The 19,453-nt window shown below is 30.6% G+C and overlaps 1 protein-coding gene across 1 annotated transcript; it reads left to right on the top strand.

Annotated features, from left to right (window-relative positions):
- Positions 1–12,415: 12,415 nt before the first annotated feature.
- LOC112735687 (WRKY DNA-binding transcription factor 70-like) lies at positions 12,416–14,438 on the top strand. The gene is made up of 2 exons (XM_025785214.3): positions 12,416–12,980; positions 13,551–14,438. Exons 1-2 carry the CDS (start codon positions 12,583–12,585, stop codon positions 14,143–14,145), a joined length of 993 nt encoding a protein of 330 aa, XP_025640999.1. The 5' UTR covers positions 12,416–12,582; the 3' UTR covers positions 14,146–14,438.
- The last annotated feature ends 5,015 nt before the right edge of the window (positions 14,439–19,453 follow it).

Genomic DNA, 19,453 nt, shown 5'->3' with positions numbered 1-19,453 from the left:
GTCATAGCCACAACCAACATACCCAAAGGGCGAGTTTAATCTCATGCAGAGGGCGTCAACTAAAAGATATAAACAACATTTTTTCAGCTCCTTCCTGTGCCATGTCAACAATGATATGGCATCATCACCTAGCTAGTATTTTGACGTCTCTGCAAACCTTTGATGACTTCATGAAAACCGTATCTAACATGCATAACACTTCTCATTATTTATTAGAATAGCAGTACTTCTAACCAAGTTTAATACAGTTATAAAAGTTAGGACTCTAATTTTGTTTTAACTCAGTTATTTCCTTCTTTTTTGGCCTTTTCAAATTATAACGACTTAGATGCAATAGTATAATCAATGCATTTTCAATGTTGGTGGTTGATTCTGGAAATGCTAATAATATTGGAATTGCGTGTCTGACTACCATTGGTCCCCTTATTGTACGTACCAACGTACATTTGTACGTATATATGTGTCTTCTTTCGGCGAAACAAATGACGAAAACTAAATATGAATTTTTTTTTTTAAATTAAGAGTAAGATTCGAATTCGAGACTTTTTAAGAATTTGTCATTTAAACTATAATTTATTGATAAATTAAATATGAGCTCTTAACTCGTTAAAATAACAAAGATACATCATTTTATATTCTAGACTTTTAATATAATTAAAATAACAATCATTCTACATGTTAAAATAATTATACAAAATTACACACCATTCATTATGCAAAGGTCGCTCTTTCACTTACTCTCTCGGTTTCAAATTAAAATGTTTAAAATTTAAATTTAAAAAAAGAAGATACTAATATAAAAATTTCTAATATTAATTAAGAAATATTTGATTTTTTTAGTTAGACTCATTTTTATCGTATATACCTTTTTTAAATATGAGAGAGAGAGAGAAATAATTAATAAAAAAAATTGAAGGGAAGAAAAACTACAAACAGTAACGGATCCAGAAAATTTTGGTAGTGGGAACAAAATTTATATAATATTATAATAATTTTTATAATAAAAATAATATATATATAAAAAATTAAATATTAAATTATTTATTAACCATTATATATATATATGTATAAATATATATATTATTTAACATATTTTTAATATGTATTTTATATTTTAATATATATTTTATATAAATAATTATTTTTTATGTACATATAACATAATTATTAATATGATTATATTTTATTATTATAAAATGTGATTAATCTTCAAAATATCTAATATATAAATTACAATACTAAAATAGTAATTTAAATAATAATATATAATTTAAAATTCTATTGTTTTAGGTTTTATATTTTAAAAAATTAAATAATTTTTCTCTTAACACTACTATCAAAATTTCTCTCTTTTATATATATTACTAAATAATTATTTAGAATTTCACTTCCCAACGCAATTAGAAATCGACTCTTATTGATATTTATAGTTAAAAAAATTCTTTCAATTAATACAGTTACTATGCAAAAATTAAAACTAATTTAAAAAGAAGATAAATAATATTCTTTTGAGTTAATTTTAAAAAAAACACTAATTTTGTTTAAATTTGAGAATTAATCATTCTAACGAATTTCTAATATAAAGTTTTTAAATTGACGATTAAGTACCAGAAGTTGAGTAAAAAATTATTGTGGAGTCAAATTTAATAATCTAATAGAAACAAATAAATATTATTATCATATAATTCTAAAAAAAAATTCAAATCGTAGTGGGACGCTTGCCCCCACACCATTGTACATAGAACCGTCCCTGACTACAAGCTTTTAAAAACTTCGAAATACAAAGTAAATTTAATTTAATTGCAGTACTGTAATTTTTAATTGGAATACGTCATCAAATATTAAGACAAAAAGAAAAAATATAATGCAGTAATTAATATTCTAGGGAAAAATTTTAAGATAGGATAGGAGAAATGATACGTGGTTGTTTTTTTTTTCCTTATCAAGAAATTTATAATTGTTTCTTTATTATAGGAGATTTGAATTTTTCTTTTTAAATTGTCAAAATAATGTGATAAATTTCACAGGAATCTCAAAAATAACTTTTATATATCAAATAAATTATTTTAAATACTATATTCATTTTAAATTTCTTCATTCAAGCACATTATCCAATGTTCTTGGATAGCGTAATTTGAAAGAACTAAATTAATCATATTTTAATTTGTCTTTTGAGTGTTTTTTTTTTTAAGAAAAAGAATAGCTTCAGCTATCTTTTATCAACAATACAATGGTATATTTTTCAGCATAACTAATTAGCTGACCTCTTAATAAGTTTGATTGTTTGAGAATCCAAATGTGCTCTCATCCATACGAAGATGAAACCCTACTTATTTGTTAATTTACTACTTGTCTAAACGACTAAATCTCCGTTTTAGTCCCTGAGATTCATGCAATTACTCATTTTGGTCCCCAAAATTCAAAATTATCTATACTGGTCCTCCAGATTCAAGTTTCGGCACCAATATGGTCCCTCAATTTTTTTCGGTGATGATTAGGCAAATGGAGTGCTAAGATGACATATTTCCTGTCATGTTGGATGCTGTCACGGCTAGCTGACATGGCGAGAGTTATATTTGTATCTAATTTAGTCCCTACAATCCTAATTATTTTATTATTTATCTGAGTTATAATGACAAATTTTTAATAAGGGGGACTAAATTGGATACAAATACAACCCTCGCTACATTAACTAGCTGTTACAGCGTCCAACGTGACAGGAAGGGTGTTATCTCAGCACTCCATTTGCCTAATCATCACCGGAAAGAGTTGAAGGACCATATTAGTGCCCAAACTTAAATCTGGGAGACCAGTATAGGTAATTTTGAATTTCGGGGACCAAAATGAGTAATCGCGTGAATCTCAGGGACCAAAATGGAGATTTAGTCTGTCTAAACACATGCTACATAGTAATTTCTGTTAATTAATTAATTAATTAATTAATCAGTTGGAGGTACTTCTGCTGCATAGCATATATAGAGATTAGAGGCCATATATATTTATGTATATGCACTTATTGATAGGCCAGATTTAGGATTAGAAAACATAAAAACAAAAAACAAAACAAAACAAAATGGATTAATAGTTAAATTAATTTTTTTAAAATAAATTGTTTTTTAAATTTATTTTTTAAAAATTTATCAATTAAATTGGCCATTTAAAAATTATAAATTAATCACCTTGTTCTTTTATTATTTTATTAATAATTTTTGTTAATAATTAATAAGATAGAATATTAATTAATATTATACATGACATTTATTATGTATACTGTAAATTAATATTTTATATTATTAAGTATTGACTAAAATGGTTAATAAAATGACAAAAAAATACAAATATAATTAATTTATAATATTTAAAAAAATAATTTGATCAATAATTTTTTTAAATAAATTTAAAAAACATATATTTTTCAAGACTAATTTTGATATTAACCCAAAACAAACCTGGTCCAGCTTTAGGCATCTTTTGAATATTGTTATTTATTCAATTTTTTTAAACATTAATTAAAAAAAACTAAAACAAAAAATCCAAATAGATTTATTATCTTTTTTTTAATTTAAAAACAAATCCAAAAAAACAGAATAACGAAATTGAAATTTAAAATTTAAATTTAAATCTTCTTAACACTAACACATCCTAAATAAACCGTGACCATACACCTTTTTAGGTCACCTCTCAAAACCTTGATCATAGACCCCTTTAGGTCACCTCCCAAAACCGTGACTATAAACCCTTTTAAGTCACCCTTTTTTAAAAAACCGTAACCATAGACCCTTTTAGGCCATCCCTCAAAACCGTGATCATAGACCCTTTTAAGTGATCATTTTTTAAAAAATCGTGATTATAGATACTCTATAATCACCTTTTCCAGAAAAACCGTGACCATAACTTTTTTTTGTGTCACGGTAAAAAATCGTGGCCATAGACCCAAAATGTTGTAGTGCAATCACAGTCACCACCTCATCAAGGTAATTTGGTACGCATTCTTCAATTCAAAACAAGTGTTAAAACACTAACAATTTCAAATAATAAGTGCACTGCATGGGTAATTAATACTAGGGCTATAGACCATGTATCATACTTTCTTGATGATTTCAAACATATCATAAAATTGATCCAATTGTAGTGCAGTTGTCAGATGACATTATTAAATTCAGCAACACAATTCGAAGTTTGGAACAATAATTTTTTCAAAAAATCTGTATTTGACGAATGCATTATGCATACCTTCTTTCAATTATAAGCTAATTTCGGTGTCCAAACTCAGCCAAATTGAAGACAGTTCTATTAGATTCTGGTTACTCACAATCAAAGTCTGATTATAGTTTGTTTACCAAGTCTAAGCTGAGTGGCTTCACTGCCTTGCTTGTAATACCCCTACTACCAGAATATCACGCTTCCGGTTGCGCCATTCTGATAGCGAGAAGTATTATGACGACTTCCATATACTTAATAATAACATAGGAGTATTTTTCTTCATATAAGGAACATGCCAAACCTCATATATATATCTCATTACAATTTCTATCCCTCTTTACAAGATATAATAATAATAACGAGGAAAAACAATAACTAAAGCACTAAAATAGATATAGCAACCAAAATACTCAGAAAGGTATTCGTAGACTTCTCCTCCATTTTCTAAAAAAGATAAGGCTGCATGAGGTGAGAATCTAATCACATAGTCTCACTAAGGAATTTTTTAAATCATAACAATTAATAATTATCACTCGTCTTATAAATCCTTTCAAATCATAACAATTAATAAACCAAAATTTTATTCATAATTTAACTTGTAAAAACTCCAATCAAACATAATATCTCATAGCATTTCACCAAACTTATCACTGATTCATCCAATCATGCCCTTCGGTCTAAAACAAAATCAAATCATGTTCAAACCACCATAATCCAAACCAATCAGTCACAATCACAAGTAATGAAGTTCAAACGCAATCAAGAGCAATTACAGCAAGTATGGCAATTAACAGTTAAACAGAAATATTCACATAGGCAAACCAAATACAATATACACACCCAAACAATATCATATAAATGCATATGATACATACCTGTCTTACTGGCTATGAGCTTACGTGTCGGATATAATGCCAGACCCGACACATCTGGTAGCTAATCCGGACATAAAACACCATATCATAGAGCAAGTGAGACTAACTGCAATCCTTGCGTCTACCCATGCAAATGCTCTTTCACCACAATCTTGGATGCAAGTGGGACGAACAACAATGCTTACATCTACCCAAGCAGGTGCTTTTTCACCACAATCCTGAATGCAAATAGGATGAACCCACAACTCTTATATCTACCCAGGCACGTGCCTTTCACCACAATCCTAGATGCAAGTGGGACGAACCACAATCTTTATATCTACCCAGACAGGTGTTTAAAATCTCAACCCGGATTAAGTATCAAATCTTTATCTCATTTCAATCATATCATAATCAGACATAACCAAGCTCAACATCAAAATTGCAATTATATAATAATTATATTTCAATCAACCTCATCATTAACATAATCATAATCATCACTAATTAAATTTAATATTCTTCTCATTCATTTTCATATGTCATTTTTTACTTAATTACTTTAGGGGTTAACTAAACACAACTTTCAAACTTCACAGGTTCAACTTAAAGTACTCTCAAGATCCTCAACCTTTACCTTATAATTCTTGGCATTTACAAACTAATTTTTCAAAATTAACTAAATCATAAATATTCCAATTTTCTTTAATTTAGTTATCAAACTAATTTCAACAATCTATTCCTTTAAATCCATTTGAAATTTCCAAGAACATAACTCTCAAATTAGAATTAATTGAATAAAACTCACTTTTGATTTAACCAAAAATTACTTTTACTCAAAAATTTAATGCATCCAAAAATAAAGCATTGAAGGTTGTGATAGGCTTAGAGAATGGGGTTGAATCTATGCCTTCCTTTTAAGTTGCTGTTATGACCTTTTAAAACAAACTTTCAATTCTGATTCTATTTGTATTCAGCAGCGGAAATTTATGAGACAATTTATTTTTGTCTCATGAATATCAAAAAATAGAACACAACAGAGAAGAGAGAAGCTAACACCAGCATGTATCCTGGTTCGGTTGCCTTGTGCTATGCAACCTACGTCCAGTCTCCTCCACAACAATGGAGGAATTTCCACTATAGTTGAAAGTATTACATACACCAATTCCACAGGATTGACCTAATTCTTTCACACTCAAGTTCTAACCTAACTTGACTTTGGCTATGTTAATACTCAACTCTTCACCTTAGTGCTAACCTAACTAAGGAAGGGATACCTCACAAGTACAAGATACAAGACATAGACATACCTAAAGAAATCTGAAAATAACTCTAGGCTTTTCTCTCAAGTGTATCACTCAGTCTTTTTCCACTCATGGCTTTTATTTGAGCTCTCTTAATATGCCTTTTCACACAAGAAATTATAGAAAGATAAACATAGAAAAGTACATTACAATCTGTAAAACATGAAGGAGATTGACTTCATCAACAGCTTTTGTGCTATGTGATAAACCAGATTTGCAAACCTCAGATTCAGTTCTTCAGTATTGGCCGAATGCTTCTTTGAAAGAAAGCATTATCCAAGTAGAGGAACTTCTTCACAGAACACAACTCACCAAACTCTAGTTTTCTCTTCTTGCTTCTGAATGAATAGAAAATCTTCTTTTATCTCCTTGCATGTTGTTTGGTTGCTCTTCCTAGGTCAACTTCTTGAGCCTTGAGCTTCACCAACCCACTGTCTCGCTTTTTTCCATTAATCCCCACAATGGAAACTTAGCTCTGACTTCTCTATCTTAATTGAAAGCCACATTATCAGCAAAAAAGATTTTTTCAATGGTAAACCCAGATCTTAACCATTGAAACACAACTTGGTCCCCAAGATTTACTTGTGACCGTAGATACACAGCATATTAGGGTAGAAATCAACTTTCCCTTGTATGCCATTTTTTGACTGAGCAGAGAGTTGGGAGAGGAGAAGAAACTGAGATGCATGTATAAGGAAATGGTTTACCTTTGATCTTTTCTTAAACTTGATTTGGTTTGAACTTGCCGATTTGACATCTGCCTTTCAAGCTTAATCTCTTTTTTTCTTTCTTCTTTGGTGATTAACTTAGGGAAGAAGCTCTCTCTCTTTCTCACTTTTCAGAGTTTCTGACCAACACATAGAAGTGAACGTTGCTTGTGATGTGAGATCAAATTGGAGGGATTTAATGCTAACGGGCTTGGATCGGATTTGATTCATGCAACCTATTTGACCCATCTGAGTTCTTTCTTTATTTTTCTTTGGGCTTCTATTTTTGTTATCAGCCCACTTGCCTTGCTATTTTATTTTCATTCCATTTGGGTTATAAAATTGAATTTTGGCTTGCAATATTTAATAAATAATTAGTAATATACAATTATCAATAATCAACACTAATTATTTATTTTACCCAAAAATAATGTTTGTCATCACTAATTGATTTAGTTAATTTTTTAACTCAACAACCATTCCCAAATTCATTCTCTTGAAAAATAAGTTGAATCCTCATTTTTACTCAACCAAAAAATTCCAAACTAACTTCAAAATCTTTTCAAATTTAAACATCTCCTTCACAAGACCCAAAAATCATCCTGTTTGTAAATCAAAATCTTAACTGAAATAACATAATCATTTAGTCTTAAATCAATCACTTAAATTATTTTAAATCAAAATCTATTAAATTAAACTCCACGACAAAGTCTAGAGGGCAACAGCAAATCTCATTTTCTTTAGTATTCAATTTTATTTAAACTTATAAAAATTTTGACAGTATCTCTCCTAAAACTTGGACTTTGCCCCTTTCACGGGTCCCATCCAAATATTCCTCAAATCCTTCTCAACCATTTTCAGTATCAAATCACTTCCAAATATCAAATCATTTTCAAATATAAATTCACTTCCAATATCAAACCAATTCTAATATCAATTTATTTTCAAATATCAATTTACTTCCAATATCAAACCAATTTCAATATCAAATTCTTTTTCAAATATCAAGAAAACCAATTCAACAAAGTCAACCAACAAACCAGAATACTCAACCTCCTCAAATAGTCAATAAATTAATCAAACAAACAATTACATTCATCCAAAACAACTCAATTCAATCCATAAGACTCACGTAATCATAATAATATATTTTTTATATTAATATTGACTTGTAACAATTCTTTATAATGAAACGGTTTTAAGAAAAAACCTACCTCGAATAGTCGAAAGCCCCAAAATCAAACGCATCTAAAAATCCTTTTTCTCGGCCCGCAATTCCATGGCATCCATTCCAACTATTTCCCACAGTACCAACAGCCACGAAAGCACCATACAACAATAGTAACTCAACTCTGAGATATTAGCATCGCGAGAACCTTAGTAATATATAACAGAACAGTGACTATAGAGGTTTGGAACAAAGAACAACTTACTGTACTTATGAATAAGCGAGAGAACGGAGCAGTGATAGCTCCGGTGGTGACTTTCGGCAAGTAGAACAGCGGCAGAGAGCTCTGGCAGCGACGCAGCAGCTTAATGTCACATGCAACAACCATTAAACCTAGCATGCATGAATCAAAACTCGACCTTACGTTACCAACCCCTCAGAATCTCTAGTAGATTATAACAGAATACTAATTTGAAGGGTTTCGAAACGAAATCGCTTATCGTAATTAAGGAGGAACGACTGAACAGAACTGCGATAGCTCCGACAGTGGTTTCGACGGCCACAGCAATGGAAACAGAGCCAAAAGAAGTGGCATCAAGTTCCCAGCAGTTCCAGTGGCCAGAATGACTGACTTGACGGCGGCGGCAGCGACTTTGTCTAAAACCAATGCAACGGTGGCGATGTAACTCTGGCAGTGACTGAGAAACAGCCCGACGATGACAATGGAGGCACGGTAGCGAGTGGGCAGCGACGGCGGCGGCAACTTGCACGAACGGCGACGGCGACGCACGAAGATGCCGGCGGTAGCTCCTCCCTCCGCGTCTCCTTCTCTCTCGCGCAAGCTCCTCGACGACACTTTCCAACAGCGGCGGATCGCTCTCTCTCTCTCTCTCTCTCTCTCTCTCTCTCTCTCTCTCTCTCTCTCTCTCTCTCTCTCTCTCTCTCTCTCTCTCTCTCTCTCTCTCTCTCTCTCTCTCTCTCTCTCTCTCTCTCTCTCTCTCTCTCTCACACACACACACACACACACACACACACACACACACACACACAAAACACACAACGGCGATGGTGGCACCCAGCCATGTTGGCGCCATCCTCTTCTTTCCCTCTATCTCTTCTTCTTCCTCAGTTCTTCTTTCCTCTCCGTTCTTTGATCCTCCCTCCTTCTCTTTTCTTTTTCTTTGTTTTTGCTACGTGGGTGTGAGGGGTAAGGGAGAAGGGTAGCGGCTTGTGTGTGTGAGGGTGAGGGGAGGGTACGAGTGAGTTAGGGTTAGGTAAAATTAGAGTTTTCTTTTAGGGATTGTAGGGTTTGGTAAGAATTTTAATAAAAATAAAAGGGTAGAGTAATAATTTTAAAATTAAATTAAATATAAAATAATTATTTTTAAAATATCATTTAATTGTTAATTTGTAAATTATTTTTAAATAAATACCAATTCAATAAAAATTGGAAATAATCAAATTAATTCTCCTTTATTTTTAAAATAAGGTTCAAAACCTAAATATTCAAATTGAAACATATAAAATTCTCATTATTTTTTAATTACTAAAATTTTAAATCATAAATAAAAAATTACCAAATTAATATAAAAATCTCTGAAAATACCACCTTTTATAAATATAATAAATTATAAATAATTTATTATTTAATTTTTAAAAATTCAGAATATTACATTACTCATTTATATTAATGATGTTGTGATAGCTGGAGATGACATGACCGAAATTAACTTCATCAAGTCATTGTTGGATAAAAAATTCAGAATAAAAGACATTGGTGACTTAAAATACTTTCTAGGTATAGAAGTTACCCGAAGCAAAGAAGGGCTAGCCCTGTACCAAAAAAAGTATGTACTAGACATTTTGAGATACCATCAATTTGAGGACGGCAAACCAGCTTTCACACCAATCGATTACTCTTCGAAATTGACAAAAGATGGGGGAAACCACTGCCCTCCAACACTGAGTATAGAAAGCTCATTGGCAGATTGCTCTACTTAGCTAATACTCGATCCGAAATTAGTTTTGCTATTGACAAATTGAGTCAGTTTTTTGAAGCACCAATTGATGTGCACTTCAAGTCAGCACTCACGATTCTCAAATGCATCAAAGGACCCCCAGCCAATGGTCTATTTTTTCCTACAAGCGCAGACATCACAGTCACAGGATTTTCAGATTCAGATTAGATAGCTTGCCCAGACACTAGAAGATCCACCATTGCCTATTTTTTATATGTTGGAAGCTCCATTGTGTCCTGAAAGAGTAAAAAACAAACAACTGTAGTTGTCTCTTTCGTAGAAGCTAAGTATCGGGCACTTGCATCAGCTACTAGAGAAGCCATATGGATCAAGAAGATCTTGTTAAACTTAAGGTTGGAACTAAAGCAATCAGTTAGCATCTACTGCGATAGCTAGGTAGCAATTCATATAGCCTCTAATTCAGTTATTCATGAATGAACCAAGTATATTAAAGTTGATTGTCACATTGTAAAAGACATGCTGCTCGAGAAAATCATTCATTTTTTGCCAATTTCTACTCGTGAGCAAGTTGCAGACTTATTGACCAAACCTCTTAATCCAGGAGTCTTTTCTGTTCTAATTGACAAGTTAGGTCTAAAGAATATTTTCACCCCTAACTTGAGAAAGAGTGTTACCTGATTTATAAGAGAACCATCTAACCAACTTGAACTAACAACTTGCTGATTCTAAAAACAAGAGAGCTACTAATAGTTAGGAGTAGAATCTTTTCTATTAGTAATTGGTAGTTAGTTAGAAGCCAACTAATGTGGCACCTATCTATATGTCTATGTAAGAAAGTAGCACTAACAGTGTAGTTGAGCTTTGTCATTCAATACATCTAAGCTTCTTTAATTCTTCACTCTCTTCTTCTCTGTTGCAATATTTCACACACTCTTGCTATAAAACATTGCATCATTTATCAAAGAACTTCTCCATCGGCAACGCGCAGCTCCATCGGCGACTCACAGCTCCCCACACACCTCCTCTATCCATGCGCGCCTCCTCCGTCCTGGGTCTCCTCCATTGTCGCGATCCTTCTCCGTCTAAGCTACTTCTGCTTGCACAACTATGTATGATTGGGGGTTTTCGTAACATAAATATAATTTGGATGTGCTAAACCCTAATTTTTACTACTCTGTTGATTTTGAATTTGAAATATTAATGTTATTTGGATGTGTAATGATCTCATTTTTTATGTGCTCATATTATTCATGTTAATATTGAATGTGTTTGTGTTTCTGCTGTGTCATTTTTAATTTTTCAAAAATTAGATATGAGAATATTATTGTTCTTGTAAGTGTTGAGGATTTGTTCGTTTTTATGGTGATTTTTGCAGCCTATCAATTATTTGGTGTGCAATTTTATAATTTTGGTTGTGTAGTTTTATAATTTTAGATGTATAATCTTATAAATTTGGAATTGTAAACAAATCATATAGATATAAATTTTAGATGTGTTGATGAAATAATTAGCGAATATTATTATTGTTTTGGATGTGTTGAAAGAGAAAAAGTTCAAGAGAGATCTGTATGTGTGGTGTGATGATGGTGTATTGAAGAGAAAGAAAATAAAAAATTAAGTAATTTTGTTATTTTTTAAATAATCAATATGGTAATCAATTTGGGTTGGTCGAGTGGTCAACTCACTCGTCTGCTTAAATAAGTATCGGGGTTCGAATCCCGTCTTGTGCATGCAGCAACTCGGATTAGTCCTTGACTTGTCGGATTGGAGAATATTGTCTACAACCAAAAAAATAATCAATATGATAAAAGTGAATATTTAAATTAAATTAATTAAATAATAATGAATCTTTACGAATAAAAAACCAAATTCTAAAAAATAAATAGCATTTTTTAACAAAAACAAAACACCATGTGAGAGAGAGTTAGAGAGATTAGAGATTCGAGATTTCGAGAACAATGCAATGCAAGGATCAAATATACAAGCGCCCGAAAGGGCCCACGAATTGGAAATGACGTCACCTGGATGACCTCAGGTGGTGCCAACTGCCAAGCAGTACACATGGCAGATCTCTAGCCGTTGGATGACGACGCGGCTCGTGAATCCGTAGTTGACGTGCTGAATTTTAGTTAAGGTTCTATGGATCTTCCTCACATTCCCATTATTATATAGAAATAGCAAGTTGCTCACTGTTCGTAGTGCTTTTAATTTCTTTAATTAATTAATTAATTAATTAATTAATTGTGTTTTGTCTCACTCACATGAGTGAATATAAATGTCAAGGAGTAGGGAAAGGAAGAAGGCGAGGGTTCCTTTAACAAGTACTATAGCCAGATCTGTCTAATCTCCACAGATTAGAACTGCGACATGAAAATGATTATGGAGGATGATGATATTGTTAGCAGGGAGGATGGTATCAAGGCAATAATCGAGGAGGAGCTTGTGAGAGGGCGTGACTTTGCCAATCAGCTAAGACAACGTATCGTCACCAATAAAGAAGATGATGACTCAGCTGATCATCAACGGCTTCTCAGTAACGTCCTCACCTCCTTCGCCAACACCCTCTCTCTCTTGAATAAATATCCCATACATCCAAATCCAATTCATCTTCACCAATCTTCTGCTTCTTCCCCTTCTTCCCATAATAGTGATCTTCTCATCATGCAAATGCTGCACCTGCAGATCCACCCTTGCTTGCTTACATATGACAACCACATTTGCAAGACCCCGCCGCCGGCGGACACAAGAGGCTCTTATCGGAGAAAGTAATCATCATTCATTAATCATTACTTATTATTATTTATATTATTTTTCCACTGCTCGATCTCTTGATTTTACCTTTACATCTATTTATAAAGAGAAATGTTAGGACGTTGTATTTTTTATTTATATATATTTTATTTAATTTCTCGCATCTGAATTAATAGTGTCATGAGCCTATATATTTAGATAGAGAGAATATAGGATAAAATAGGGATAGAATCATAGAAATGCTTAAACTTCGTCTGTTATTCCTTGTTATTACTAAATAATTGTTATGAATAGGTTCTGAGAATAAAAATATGTTACTTTATCTATAGATTCATTAACCTAGAAGTAGCCTTGAAAATAAACCCTAGTTGTAGTTATTTATATGAAAAAGTCTAGATACCAACAACTTTATTAAATTTTAGCCGGTGTATAACCAATAAAAAAAAAGTGAACTATTGTATTGGATTATGAAATCTCACACAAATTTCGTAGTTATTATGGCTATAAATTACAAAAGTTGCTGATCACGTAGCACTTTTTTATTTATTTATATTATTATTTGTTGTTGGTGGTGGTGCTTGTAGAAGAAACATAGAGACATGGAAGAAGGAGACGGAGAATGAAAGAGAGGAGGATGGGCATCAATGGAGGAAGTACGGACAGAAGGCAATCCAGAATGAGAAATACACAAGGAACTACTTCCGATGCACTCACAAGTACGAACAGGGATGCAAAGCAACCAAGTATGTTCAGAGAATTCAAGAGAAGCCTCCGTTGTACAGGGCCACCTATCATGGTCGCCACACCTGCACCAACACAGACACTACTAATAACCACGTACTCATCATGGAGGAATTAGATCATCCTACTTCCTCCTCCTCCTCCATATTCCTCAGCTTTGACAACTCCTTCCCTAATCCACCAACCAATCCCTTTCTTTCACCATCTTCTTCTTCGCTTTTCCCCTCAACAGCACCGCCGCTACCTCCGATGATGATAATGGAAGAGGATCGGCAAGTTCTTCCCTCAACTACTTCAACCCACCCCGTTTTGGATGTTTCGTCAAGGCATCATGTGGTTCCTATATTATCATCGTCAGAAGATAATAATATTTGCTGGGATGATATGATGATGGCTGCCATGTCTCAAGTGTTATACGGTTCTGTTGATGAGGGATGACGACTCTCTCTCTCTCTTAGATTTTAACATAATTATAAGGGTGGAAACTCAGATGACAGTGTGATAATTAAGAGTCGTTAAATAATTTGATTGATTTGACTAAATTTTCATCTAACGACTTTTAGTTATTAATTTTACGTGAAATTGATTGCACCTGAATTTTCACCGATTATAAATTCGAAATGTTAAGTTCACAAAAAAAACAATTAGAATTTTATTTAGTTATTATTTTAGATTAATTATTATTAAAATTAATAAATACTAAATAATATAAGTTATAGATATTTTTATTATTTTTTTTGAAAATATTTAATAACTAAAATAAATTAGTTAAAATTTATTTTATTTAATATTTGTTAATTATTATAATAATTAATGAATATTATATAAGATAATTATTTTTTTGGTATTATTGTTTTTTTTTAACTAAACATTCCTGATTACTAGCTAAGTCCTATCCTAGGTGTTTTTTGTTTTTTTTGTGTGACTGTGTTGTTTTTTGGTGACTGTATCCTAGGTCTGTTTTGGTCCACCATCTTTCTACTTTCTTCTTTTTTGTTTTTAATTTTATCGGAAGGATAGGTAGCTTTAATTAATGGTTTATATATCCTACAAGCGAGAAAAGTTAGATAGATGAAACTTATATGTTGTTCAGTTGTTGTTAGTTGTTACCCTTTTTTTGTTTTCTTTTGTTATTCTTCTTTTTGGTTTAGCTTGTCTTTTTGTTTAGTTGAAACCGCCGCCTTCAGCAGCCTCTCATTTCATTGCAATGTCTATTTTTTCATTCATTTTGTGTACTAGAAAAAAGAAGAAAAAAGATGACAATACACTTTTTTCCTAATTCTAATAGAAAAAAATAAAAATAATTCATATTGATTTAAATATAAGATAAATTCAAAAAAAAAATAAGCCCTTAATATTTCTCAATTTTTATGTCTGTAAAAAATATCTTTAGTGTACAGTAATACACACAAGATAACTTAAAACAAAAGGAGCTAATAAAAAGCTCCATTTCAGTACTTCTTTAATTTACTACTTATACAGTTATACTACTTCAGTGTACTTCCCTTGTTAGATTCTCATTTTATCATCAATGATAATTTATTTGTGATGGATGCTTTTATGATAACATCTTAATATAAAAATAGCATTGTGAATATTTAGGTATCAAAGGTGATGTGATCCTTTGAGTATTCTGCTTTATTCATTTATGCTTGTCGCCAAAGAAATTTAAAGCACCACGAGCGTATTACAGATTAGAGCGTCAAGTGCAATGAACATACAGACTAGAGAGAATTGAATTTTGAGGAACGAGAAAGAGTCAAACATTAAAAATACCTTAAACTCAAACTAAATGTATAAGACATGCAAAAGGTTAGTTCAATTAGTTTAATCAAAATATGTTCTCTAAGAAATATATGAAGGGTATAATAAAATTAACAATATTGTTTGAAAGGAAAAAAAAACAGTTAAAATAATTTAAATTTATTTTATTTAATATTTATTAATTATTATTATAAAAGTTAATTTTAATTAAAACATCCATGCATGTGTGACTAAAAATTAATTTTAATTTTGTCTCATTTGTCTTCTGTGTATAACAACCTTGTTGTAGTAAAAATAGATGTGTGAATGGCTTCATATATTCTTATCTTTTTTTCTTCTCATAGTGTACAAATTATGAGTGAAGTAAAATTTGAATTCTCCACATATATTTAAATAAATGAGTGAAATAATAATTTTATAAGTCATTACTATAGAAATGGTAGATAACGGTAGTTGGAAAAAATTACTGCTAAATGAATATTGATGGCGGTTGATGCAACAAAAAAGAAGAGCTGCCATTAGTTTGGTATTTAGAAGCGGCTGTGATGGAACTACCACAAAATTGACATATTGCGGTGACGAGTAACATAAAATAAACTATTAGTGTGGTTATCGTTCAACCGCTGCAAAATACTTTTAATTGAAGATTTCCTTTTTTAAGGAGTTATTAAGGAGTTATTAAGTTCTAAAATTCATTGCATGATCAATTGTGTCTGAGTTTTTATTTATAGAAAAAGTGTAGATAAAATATTCTAAATCGGTTGAAGTAATTTTATACACATACTGAAATTCGAAGACATTGGCAAGGCGACAGGGTGAAGAGGTAATTATGTATCTATTATCTTTCATATATTTTTTCGTATTTTGTGATATTCATTTGTTATATGTATGATTGTGAAAATATTTAATGTGATTATAGGAGAAAACACAGCAAAGGCACATTGGTAAAGGAGAGGTATGGACTATGGTTCATAAAAAAAAAGATGGCTCCTATATGAATGATGATACGCGTGTTATTGGAGTAAGTATTGGTTTATAATTATTTACATCTCTTGCTCTATTCATGTTGCTAACTTTGAAATCACAATAACCCAATTCTAGTATGTCTGTAGGAAGCGATTGTGAATATTGAGAGGCAAAATGGTTTCTCGAAGGAGATTTCACATCATGATTTGGTTGCACGAGTCCTTGGAAAGGAGCATCCAAGACAAGTTCAAGAGATAGGTTTTGGATTATGTCCAACCAAAATTATTCGTAATACTACACAACAATCGAACTTTGGATTGCAAATTAAGGAGTATCAGAAGGAGATTATAGAATTGAAGGCAGCAGTAGCAAAACTAAAGACAGCGACAACAGAAAAGAAACCAAAGAGACAACCATGGAGAATATATTGATATACATAATCCAATAATAAGGAGACAATTTGCCATCTGACGTTGCTACAGAGCTAAAGTCTTTAGGGAACGCAACAAAATAGATAGAAATCTTTTAACAACTTATTTTTTTTGCTTTATGAACAGTGCACTTTGAGAACAAATTGCTATTAACTATTTTATTTTGACATTTATATATATAATTTAGATTATTTTAGCATTGTGTTTTTATTTGAATTATGTTAGTTTATTATAATTAGAAACATAATCAGTTAAATTATTATGTAACATCTTTAAATTAAAAGATTTTTTAAATGGTAATTGTGATATGAATGAAAATTCAAATAAACTATCTAAATGGAATACGAAACTACATTTTTAGCAGCAATTACTAATAAACGCCACAAAAATTTCCATTTTTTATAACTGATATAGCGTTAACTGTTGCGAGATGAGGTCTCAAAAGTCAAAACAATTCTGATCAATAGCAGGGACAGTTAGTTGCCGCAAAACGTTTTTGCTACTAACTATTGTTTAACAGCGATTATTCTAACGGTCACAGAAAATTACCGTTAAAAATTTACTAGCGCCATATATTTTAACAGTCAATCAACCGTTGCTATATATTTAGCGGTGGTAAAAAAACTGCCGCTATCCAAAAAACTAACTACCACTTCTGTTGCTGTGAGTAAAGTTTTTCAACTTTTAATTATAGGTAAAATAATGTACTCCTAGTAAGTTACAATTATTATTTTTTATAAAAGCTAATCATCTACGTAAAACTTAATAATTTTACAAAACCAACTATAAATAAGTTTTTGTAATGATTAAATTAACTAAAAGTACATGAATAGAACAAATTTTAAAATATTAAAAAATTAATATCATCCTAATAATATAATTAAAATTTTTAAAATATAATTTTTTACTTTAAATGTATATGAATAGAACAAATTTTAAAATATTAAAAAATTAATATCATCCTAATAATATAATTAAAATTTTTAAAATATAATTTTTTGACTTTTAAATGATTATATCTTAAGTATACCAGGTAGCTTGGAAAAGTAAGTTTACTTAGTCACACTTTTATTATTTGTTTGATCTTGTTGAGGAAAAAATAGAATTATAGAAGTTAGTCAATAATTAATTAACGAAATTCTTGCAGAACCAATAATGAAAAATTATGTATTATATTCGAAAACTATAAAATTACACTATTAAAATTCATACTTGCTGATGTTTAATTCTTATTCGTTGACGTTCATGTGTGTCCGTGTGCAACATTCAAAACTGGTACACTAGACTTTCCAACATTTTGATGAGACTTCTTTGTTCAATAGATTTATTAGGATTCACACTGACCAAAAGAAAAGGCCGGTTGAACGACTTTGAATCTTTGTCTTAGTTTATTGTTTTTTAACCACCTTTTTATTTTTTATACACAGCTATCATAATCTTTCTTTGTCCACTCTCAACAACCAATGATGCATGTAAATTCATAGTTATTGCTTGCTAGCTGCAGATCTATTTACATTTCAGCAAAAAAAATATTCAAGGGTTAGTAACATTTATTTAAGAGTTTCTTGGATAGGCTTACATAAATTCATGAATAGAAGTTTTTTTTTTTTTTTTTTTTGGTCAAAGGAATAGAAGCATTTTAAGTGGGTCAATTGTTCTCATAATTTGTTGAATTCTTGTGTGTTCTAAAACGCGATTACATTATGTTTTTATTTCCTTCCTTATGGCCTATGTAAAACACAAATTGAGTTAGTGTATAACATAATGGTGTAATGGGGGTGATTAACACATATTTTTGTTTTATCATAAGAATTAAATGAATTTAACCCAAACTAAAAAACTAGTCAAAGGAGTGAAATACGTCTCGCGTTTATAATCATTCCTTCCCTCTCATGAATAATTATCTAGAGTTTGAATATATATAGGTGAATACTTCAGTAACATTAAACTGAATAAATTTTGATTTATACTAAAATTGAATGATGAGTCTAAATTTTAAAACTAATTCAAAAAACTAAGAGATATTATTTCACATTTATAAACATCATAAAAATTTATTATTCTTATAAAGTGTGAGATTTTCAATATATATATATATATATATATATATATATATATATATATATATATATATATATATATATATATATATATATATATATATATATATATCAAATCAACAATTGTAGCAATCAACCACATAATTCATATCCATTTATATATAAAAACTAGTTTTCTATCCGTAATAATATTACGGAAATATAAATCTTTTGAAATTACAATGATTTTTTTATATTATATATTATGCTAGAAAAAATTTATAAAATCAAACTATTTTTACAAAAAGGTCGTGAGGACAAAAGTCTTCATCGACTAAGAAGACTAGGATTTTCGTAGATAAAAAAAATCAAATAATATTATTTTCATATAAAAGAATTTAATTTTTCACTAATAATTAATTTTGACGTTCATTATTTAAAAGTTAAAAGAATTTAATATTTATATTTTTATATTTGATTAGGTGTTATTGCACAAATAAAAATAATCAATTTTCATGCTTGTTATATATATATATATATAATTTG

Source organism: Arachis hypogaea, chromosome 2 (assembly GCF_003086295.3).
Source record: "Arachis hypogaea cultivar Tifrunner chromosome 2, arahy.Tifrunner.gnm2.J5K5, whole genome shotgun sequence".
NCBI classification, from domain to species: Eukaryota; Viridiplantae; Streptophyta; class Magnoliopsida; order Fabales; family Fabaceae; genus Arachis; species Arachis hypogaea.
This window is presented reverse-complemented; position numbering and strand designations above follow the sequence as displayed.

Coding starts and splice junctions, on each gene's coding strand:
- LOC112735687 (XM_025785214.3), top strand. CDS start 12,583: ATGAAAATGATTATGGAGGATGATGATATTGTTAGCAGGGAGGATGGT. Junction 12,981..13,550: donor AGAGGCTCTTATCGGAGAAA/GTAATCATCATT, acceptor TGGTGCTTGTAG/AAGAAACATAGAGACATGGA.